This window comes from Gambusia affinis, linkage group LG06 (assembly GCF_019740435.1).
Source record: "Gambusia affinis linkage group LG06, SWU_Gaff_1.0, whole genome shotgun sequence".
NCBI lineage: Eukaryota > Metazoa > Chordata > Actinopteri > Cyprinodontiformes > Poeciliidae > Gambusia > Gambusia affinis.
Genome location: NC_057873.1, coordinates 16,749,026 through 16,758,609, shown reverse-complemented (window position 1 = coordinate 16,758,609; position 9,584 = coordinate 16,749,026). Strand labels below are relative to the sequence as shown.

The following is a 9,584-nucleotide window of genomic DNA, read 5'->3' as shown; positions in this document are numbered from 1 at the left end:
GGCCTCTGTGAGCGTCCTTTGTTAAAATATTCACTCTGTTTCACAGTGGAAAACTATATGAGGCACACACCAGCACATGGCAAAGGTTAAGGAGTGTGTGGTGGATCTGGCCACCGAATCAAGGATAGAAAACGCACTCTGAGTCAGCTCAGTGGGGACTACCAAATAAAACATTTGACTGCTTGTTAAAAATGTGGAGGAATTTGGATGTGATTCAATGTCGTTTTTGGTATGTTTTATTGTTTTTTTTTTTAATTGTTAACTTTGATAATTTCTCTTTTAGTTTTTATACTTGCTGTAATAAATCTGAACCTGAAAGTTTTGCCGTTTTTGCTCGATACACAATCACATGAAGTCCCAATAAAATACGAATACATGTGGTTGAACTATGACAGAATGTGAAACAAATTCAAGATGTACGATTGTTTCTGCACAATAATTTTTACTTGTCCATTGATAAAACAATATTTATGTCTGGATGTTTTTTATGATCCCAAACAGAAGATAACATACAACACAAGTGGGATTTTAGGTCATAGTTACTTATGTTGGTACTGCTGTTCCTCTGTGGTCAGGACTCAGCTTCAGTAGTATCCAGCCCCCTGTAAGGATAAAATTCCCAACTCCTTCCTGCTCAATCAGATTTGTCCCTTTACAATCAAGTTGCAGCATAATTATGCAGAGGAGTATCAACCGGTGAGGCTCCAGGGTCAAAGAGCAGCACTGGTTGGGATAGCGTGTGTTTTCTCCATGAACCTTTTCAAAACCTTCTCTGCACGTCTTGCTTCACTTCTCATAAGGAGCTCTGCGCTGATGAAACATGAGGACGTCTCCTGCTGTGGTGCAGACCTGATCCTTCAAACACAAACAGATTCTTGGCATGCATTCCTCCAAACTATGTTCCCCGTTAGAAGAAGGAAAAGGAAAACTTGTGGTGCTGCTTGTAAATCGAAGCCATGTCCAGATTACAGCTGCTGCAATCCCAAAAGGAAACCACCTCACAGGTAATCAATATCCTGAATCGGGGTGAAGATGTCAGCATTTACTATCATACCAATGAACACTGGAGAGTAAAAGAAATATTAAACTTACATGGTTCTCACTGTAATGTTGGTCATTGTTACAGCTGGTGATAAAGGGGGATAAAAAAACTAAAAGCGAAGAAATAAAATGTGCATTGTGGATGTGGTGATGTTTCAGTCTGTTAACTGCTTTAATTGAAACACTTCAGAAATTGAATGTGAGAATATTGTTTCTCTGTAATTCCATCAGAGGGATTGTTCTTTGATCCCTGTAATCACCTTCTGGGTGAAATCATGAGATCAACGTAAAGTGAAGCTGCCAATAGAAATCCAATCTGAACTCAGACCCGAGTAGGTTTACTTGGCTTCCTACTCTTAAAGCCTGAGCCTAAGACCTCCACTTAATCATATTTTACACCCAGCCAGATGACTTTAACTGGTTTTTTATTCTTGTAATTTTTCTCTTGAAATGTGAGCATTTTTCTGCCAGTGCACACACGTAGAAACTAGAAGTGGATTCAGATAGTTGGAGTAGTGATTATAGTTTGCAGCTGTAAATTGTAGACTTTTAATATCTAAAATTTGACGTTGCATATATTCAGCCCAACTTAATGCAAAAACGCAGCTTATTGCATGAATAAAAGTCTTTGCACATCCCTCTTGACCAGGGCTGGGCACTACTGGTCCTCGAGAGCCGGTGTCCTGCAACTCTTAGATGTCTCCCTGATCCAAAACGCCTGAATCCAAGAACTGAATCACCTCCCAAGTGCAGTCAGGTTCTCCAGAGTCCTGCTAATGACCTCATTATTTGACTCAGGTGTGTTGAAGTAGAGATACATCTAAAAGTTGTAGGACACGGCCCTCGAGGACCAGGATTGCCCACCCCTGCTCTTGACCCATGGCAGTGGAAGCATGTCGTGGGAATGCTCGCAAGTTAATGGGAGGATAGATGGAAACAAATACAGGTGATAAATTTAAGAAAAGAAAACAAAACTATTATGCAACAATAAAACCTTTGGTACAACAGCATTATTATTTTCTGTTTTGAATTAAATTTACTCAATATATTATTTGATATTAATGTGAACACAAATCACTCTCCACGAAAAGGACTGTTGGCAAAGTGTTTATTGTGAGACAATATGGACCATAAATGTGAAATACTTTGCTCTATTAGTATAAAACCAGACAACAAACTGAGGCTGAACATTCAGAAATGAGTTGGATATGTTTAAATAACCTCTTGCTTTCACTAGTGGCTGTACGTTGGTAAAATCCAATTAAAATTGAAATCCAAACTCAGTTAGAAATAAATAAAACACAACCAAACAATCCCTTCAGATGATCCTGCCTTTTGTAATCTCCCTTTAGCAAGAGCTGATTGAAGGAAACGTTTGCTGGATTTTAAAAATGTCCAAGAAACTAATTTGTTCTCTCGTTAAAACAAAGTGCTCAGAAACATCTCATCTGCGATTTGAGAAAAAGCTTTCTGGGAGGTATTTGTCTAGCAGAAGTAGATCTAAGCATGTTCCCTTTTAGTTTGGTCAATTTTTAACATGAACCTGGCTCCTGCATGCTGCTCTGCACGCTGGCTTTTCTACTTCTGCAACCATAAAAAAAAAAAAAGAAAACGAAGATGTTCCCTTATTTAGAAACAATAATCTAAATATATGCTCTTTGAAGTAAAAAATCTTCAGATAATAGTTTAATATTTGTGTTTAGCTTCAATCTAAGGTCAATTGGTTTTAATCTGAAATGAAACGATAAAAAAATGTTAGCATTAAACTCCTGTAAAGTGGGAATGTTGCAGGTGAATGCAAAACAGAAGCAGCCTAAAGAAAAAAAAAACAAAAAAAAAAACACAGTTTAACAAGAGACATGTACCAGCATAGCAACATATTCAAATCAGAGTTTACAAAAAATAGATACAAAAACTTTTATCGTGAAACATAAATTGTTAAATAATGAAAACATGCACGTTAGCAATTAAATCAGACAAAAGCAATGTTTTTGCATACGTACAAAGTGGTTAACCCTGTATTCTTAACATCAAATGTTCGACACGTTAAAACAAATTCAAGTTTCTTCTTCTTCATTGTTTGTATGGGTGCAAAAAGGGGAGTAAAAAAAAAAAAAAAAGAAAAAAGAAAAGGTAGAGGGGAGGACGTACGATGGAGTCACTCCAAGACTCCTAATTGATTAATGCATGTTTTTCTTCACACTTGAGACTTTTTACAACCTTCTCTGGCAGGGAGGCGCTGTGAAATTTTTTAAAACTCCAGATATTAAAAAAACAAACAAACAAAAAAAACAAACTTTAAAATAATAAAAGCGTAGCAGCTGGAGCTTTGGAGTGCTGCTGGTGTGAAAGACGAGCATGAAGGGGCGCCGTCGCTGCGATTGTCGGACGAATTTAGACATGAAGGGAGGCGTCTGTTATTCTCAGCGGGAGCTCTATTGTGTCTAGAATCGGCCATGTTGGGGGCGTGGGGAGCTCTGAGCATGAACATCACGGGTCCGATGTACACCGTACCATCAACAGTTCACAATCACAAGCAAACACAACTCTTTACCACAGTCATGCCGTCCAGGCTCAAAGCTGAATGCATGCAAAACTGCTTGCCCTAAAAGTCAATAAAAAGGATATGTTAAACCAGACGAACAAACTGAACATATACATATATTTATAATCTGTCTCAAATTTAACAGTTTGTGTACAAAATACATATACACTTACGTACAAGAGATTGCCTTTGGTTGACAAAAATATCTTAACATATATATATATATATATATATATATATTTAACAGGCATTCAATGTTATTGTACAGGAGTGAAACAAAGAAAAATATGTACTCAGGATCATGTAATGATCATAAAGCTGATACCAAGTATCTAATCATTTCCATTCGGACAGCTCCAAATATTTAAAGTGCGTTTGCATTGTTTCCTCAGTATTAAATGTGAAAAGAATCTCCATCAGTAAGGCAGATTGGTTTTTTTGTTGTTTTTTTTTTGTTGTTTTTTTTTTTACAAAACACACATACATTTGTTCAGAAGAAGAAGGACACTAAACGATTTGAGGGGCATAAACAAGGAGGACGATCCTCCAGAGTGATGATTGTTATTGAACTGAGGTTTTAAAAACATTTAAAAACAAGGAGGGAGTGATCATCATCACAGCTGTTGATATAAAACAGAGTAAAGTTTAAAAATACACATATATATATATATTTATATATAGCAGCCTATTCACACACCATCTAGTGATGCCTCTGTGGATACATGAAGAATCAGTCTGCAGTGCAGCCAAAAAAAAAACCAAAAAAACAAAACAAACAAAAGGTTCATTCATAGTGGACTAAACGTGTGGAGGTCAGGGTGTATATCATTCTCCTTGTCACTTGCTCGGACATCTTTGTGGGCTTTTCGTGGTCCTCAGTGGTGCACTGGCCCCTGCTGGCGGGGCTGTTTCAGGGCACACCGGCCCACCCAGGCTAAGAGGTTTTCCCTACTATGGGGTTGTCACTGAAACAGAGAAAGCATCAGAGTGACTACATCAGTTAATTATCCATCAAAGCCATTACTGTACTTAATCACAGTAATTACTAGATAAACTATAGAGTTAAGGGCATTGCTGCACCACACCTGAATAAAATAATTAGGTCATTAAGGCTCTGGAGAACTTTGCTACACAAGAAGGAGGTAATTAAGCCATTTCATTCCAGTGTTTTGTACCTGTGGCACATCTAAAGACTGCAGGACAGTGGCCCTTGAGGACTGGAGTTCGACACCCCTGGTTTAGACCAAGGCGTATTCATGTGTTAGATTGGCCCAGTCAAAGGCCAGAACTAAATGGAAATGAGAATTTGTGGGAAGACCTAAAAATGTATCGTTCCACTCCAATAAACTTCCTGCTGTAACTTTTGAGAAAGGTTTTTCTACAAACTGAATTCCTGGAGGGCTGAACACAAATGTGCACACTTTAGTCTGTTATTTAAAAACATCTTTTGAAAGCCATGTACCACTTTTCTTTCCTCTTCACCATCAAGTTCTACTTGGTCTTGGTTTATCACATAAAATCCCAATAACAAACCTCAAACGGCTGCACCATTACAACACGCTAACGTGTTGAAGAAGAGTGAATACTTTCGGTAAGACACTGCAGAGGCATCATGCAGACGAGGTTTGGCGCAGACTTACAGGCTTCCGTACTGCGCAGTGATGTTATTCCTGCTGTTGTGCTGCCTCTGCAGCTCCTCCATGACGTTTCGGAGCTGCTTGAGGGTCTGAAAAGTCTCTTTGGGTTCCTGAATGGTGAACTTGGAGTACTCCTCCTGTTCCCTCTGAGGGCCCTGGTACACCGCCATGCTGGCACACGCATCTGTGGGCAGGACACAGCTGTCAGCGCTGGCCGGATTGTAAAATCTAGCACTCGCTTACTAAGTGTCCAGCAAGATTAGACAGCGTCTCAGCTGCAAAGGATCCAACGTGTTACTTTGAGTGAACATGTAAAATACACACAAGTCCCTCTGCTTTACTTCGACCTGACAGCTCATGAGCACATGCTGACCTTCCATGTTTTGTAGCTTGGATTCATTAGATGAGAGGAGGGAAAAGATTCTCTCCGCTTCCCGGTCACAGTCGATGTCCAGCTGCAGGTTGGCCAGCATGGTGCTGCAACAGGAGGGGACAAACGTGTGAGGAGACAAAAGGAGAAGAAGTCATTCAAGAACGAAGGTGAGAGACAACGCTTTCCCAACCGAGCTGCAACGTGAAAACGGCAACTCAAGTAATGTTCGAAGCTTTATTGGAAGGAAAATAATAATAATAATAATAAAAACAGCTAGTGGAGGGGAAAGCAAATGCTGAAGACAGCAGGAATGTGCTTTTTATGAATTGTAAGTTTCTCCCAGCCACAGAAACATCCTGAACTCAAATCTGGCTCAATTCCTGCAAAGATTAAAGTATGAACCATTTTAAGACACACTAGTTCCTACGCAACAGTGAGAAACTCCATTGTTACCAGGAGTTTTATGTCTACATAATATAAGGGATCATAAAAAGAGTACACACTCCAGTTAAAATGTCTGGCTTCATAATCCATTTCCATGTTTCTTCTACTTATTATGTCACAGCCACTCCAGGGTAATTCTACTGAAAAATAGAAAGTTCCGTTGGGGAGTGCAGCTAACAGAAAAGGTAGAATTACAGAGGTTGTTGCTGAACTACAGAATATGTTTGCAAAACTGAATCATTTAGGCTCAAAACCTAAAAAATGCTGGAAGAACTCTGGGTCATGGTGGTGAAACCAAGCTTTTGGCAACGATTTGCCTAAAACAAAACTAAGCCCCACAGAAAGAACAGCATACCTGGAGTAAAGCATGGCAAAAAGTGAGGCCTTTTATTTAAAAAAAAAAGTAAATAAAAATTCCCTTATCTAAGAATAATAATAAGAATAAAACATTTCGTATATAAAGGTTTACTTGATTTCCATTGAACTGAAGAATACAATCATCAACGCTGGAAATGGTTTGGCTGTAAAGCATCAGGGTCTCATTTATCTTTGTGATGCAATTTAACTTTTCACCTAATTTAATTTGCCTACTGTTGTTTTTATTCGCCATTTTAAACCAATAGCTGTGCATTTTTCCAAAGCGTGCTTCAAGCAGGACTCCGCGTCTACATAGGTGGTCGCATTTAACATCGGAGGCGTCCCGGGTTCAGAACAGCAGTCGACTCTTTTTACTGGGTGTGAACTGTGTTCTGCAGCGTTGGCTAGGAGGTTTCCAGGCGATCTCATCCTGCACTCACATTGTGCAGGGCTTACAGCCGGGAGCGTTGCTGCTCTGGTTTTTGCAGCACTGCCACGCTCCAGCGGTGTAATTCGACGAGTGGTAAGTGGTCAAGCGTCCCTCGTTGCAGCGGCTGACCTGGCCCAGGATCTCCAGCCACTCGCTGGCCTCCACGCAGTTTCCTGCCTGAACGTAGAGCGGCTTCTCTGAGAGGACCACCTGAAACATCTAACAAGAGGAAACAAAACAGTCTTTAGGCATTAAGACAAGGAACACGTGTCACACAGCAAGCACACTTTCAAATCCCTTAAGAAGATTTCAACGTTAACAGTTTGATTGTTCATGCTTGTAGCTACAGACATAAAATTTTATATGCAAGAGCCAAGTTTATGCTGCTAAGTATTTAGAGTTAACCGTTTTCGAAACAGTCCAAAGTGGCAGTTCTGAAGGCTTTTCAGAGCTTTAATGGTGAAGGGAAATGTCAGAAAAGGTTGTTGAGGCTGAAAACGTTTTTTAATGTTTCAACGCAGGGATGTGATCTCAACTTCCCACTTCCATTTCAAAGCAGGAAACTAAAGAAAGGTGGAAAGAGATATCCCAGGCTGACCAACTTACATTTTTGCGGTTAAAGGCACTTTCATCGAGTTTCTCCACCGCCTGGATGTTTTTGACGCTGATGGTGCAGAGGGCCTCTTTCCCTGTCGGCGAGAAAACACTCCGTCACCAATCACACCAATTGTGATAGCAGCGGTGGAGCTCTCAGTACCAAAACATTACAGATTAATCCTGTCAGGAGGATAAAGAGAAGCCATAAATCTAGTTTAAAGAGGAAGCATATAGAGCTGCAAAGTTGCATTGAACTGCAGGTCAGATCTGATCAGCCATGAGTTTACGAGTGAGAGCAACATGAACCATTCAGACATCGACTCGTAACATTTTGTTCACTAATTCACACCACTGGAACCTCCACGTTTTATTGTGATGTAACCAAAAGGTTTCATGGTAAAGATGAGAATTTGGGGATTTTACATGACAGAACAACACAGATAATCTCAATCTTTCCACTAGCCCCCCAATACTTTGATACCCCAAAATATCCAAGTATTTTGGGCAAATTAATCTGAGTATAAATGCAGGTGTTCTGTGAAGGACTCAGAGGTTTGTTAGAGAAGTTTAAAAAGTTAGGTTTGACTGAATGATATCCTAATATTTAAAGATCTAACAGCACAATTTAATCTACACTCTGAAAACGAAGAGTGCAGGCACAGCAGGAACCCATTAAAGAACGACTCGTCATAAACTGACAGGCCAGGCAGTAAGAGAGCAAGAGGAGCCTCGAGGTTGACGCATTTACTTTTCACCATGAAAACATGTTAAGGGATACACTGACTTATTATGCAATTTCCAGCAGTTTATCCTCTTATTGAGTTGGATTATGAGAATGAGCGGTCTCACCTTTTCTTTTGTGGTAGGAGAGCTCCCTGTTGGTCACTCTCAGCCATCTCTTCTTAAAGTTTCTCTTAGAGAAGTTCTTCTTTCCTTGGGTTCGTTTCTGCACTTCCCTTGAAAAACAAATAAGAAACACGCAGAATCAGTAAAAGTCCTTTCCACCCAAGTTACCCAGCTGCAAGGCTTTAGATTGAAGAGTAATTAAGAATAATAATTTGCAGGAAACTATATTCGTCAACGACCATATGGGCTAATGGAAACAACTCACCCCTCCTTCAGAACCACAGCATCCTCCTGTCTGCTGGATTCTTTACTCACGTTGGACGAGATTTCATCAAGAAACTGGAAGCAGACAAAAACGCTAATAAGTAGATATAAACAAGACTATTGAAATATACTGGACTGTAGAGCAGGTTTATAATAAATACCTTTTTAACTTTTTCAATGCACTTTTCTTCTTGGAATGACTTGTAGAAGTCGTACATGTAGCTTTCTTTAAAACTGGACTGAAGGCAGAAAAAGTTTTCAACTGGTTACAGACGAAAATTGGGACACTGCAGGAGAATAATTGTGTGAATCTTTGCACTTTTCTTTTCTTTACCAGTTTTTTAGACAAACTACCCCAGCTGCCAAGAGTCTGAATAGTTTTTGAGATGAGAGTGAGCGTGCGGGCGATCTCAGGATCCTGCAAGTACAAAAGCATGACAATGAGGACTGCGTACACAGAAAAACACACACAGAGCGGATTATAAAGCAAAACATGCTGGTAGCAGAGGCTTTGCACTTACAGGGTGATGAGATCGGAGCTGGAACGAGTGTGGGGAGAGAACAGCCACAGCGAAAAAGCGCAGGAACACGAAGCTGCTCACAGCAGAGTACTGAACATGTGGGTCGCCTACAAAAAGAAAAGAAACTCGTTTATATCACCGAGTTAGGTCCATGAAAAAGAACCGACTGTAAAGGCATAAAGTCAATGAGATCTTAATGATGTGGCTCCACCTACTGGCAAATAAAACCAATAACACCAAATATTAGAAATCTGTTACAGAATATTGGCAAAAATGGGTTTCATGAGTGATCTTGCTCATGAAACCCGCAGCAATATTTAAATATGCTAGCTTGTGTTTTGTTTTAAAGAGGAACTTTTAATTAGCTGCACCTTACAGAGATTTTCCTTACCTAGGAAGCGTTTGCAGGCGAGATGTCTGAGCGATCTGAAGACGTCACACATCAGAGGAGGACAGTTGGAGCTGGACTGAGTGATGGAGGAGAAAACTTTCTGGACATAAACCTGAAGGTTTTCCTGCAACAGTAATA

At 40.0% G+C, this 9,584-nt stretch overlaps 1 protein-coding gene across 1 annotated transcript in view; it reads right to left on the bottom strand.

Annotated features, from left to right (window-relative positions):
* Window positions 1–2,132: 2,132 nt before the first annotated feature.
* Window positions 2,133–9,584, bottom strand: part of rasa2 (RAS p21 protein activator 2) — a 28,370-nt gene continuing 20,918 nt past the window's right edge. The window contains exons 14-24 of the mRNA XM_044118647.1: window positions 9,447–9,570; window positions 9,056–9,162; window positions 8,869–8,952; window positions 8,696–8,773; window positions 8,536–8,609; window positions 8,274–8,380; window positions 7,434–7,516; window positions 6,838–7,046; window positions 5,597–5,700; window positions 5,227–5,407; window positions 2,133–4,551 (exon numbers count right to left, since the gene is read on the bottom strand). Of these exons, the coding sequence (XP_043974582.1) occupies window positions 4,521–4,551; window positions 5,227–5,407; window positions 5,597–5,700; window positions 6,838–7,046; window positions 7,434–7,516; window positions 8,274–8,380; window positions 8,536–8,609; window positions 8,696–8,773; window positions 8,869–8,952; window positions 9,056–9,162; window positions 9,447–9,570 (1,182 nt within the window). The 3' untranslated portion in view covers window positions 2,133–4,520. The remainder of the gene's footprint in view (window positions 4,552–5,226; window positions 5,408–5,596; window positions 5,701–6,837; window positions 7,047–7,433; window positions 7,517–8,273; window positions 8,381–8,535; window positions 8,610–8,695; window positions 8,774–8,868; window positions 8,953–9,055; window positions 9,163–9,446; window positions 9,571–9,584) is intronic.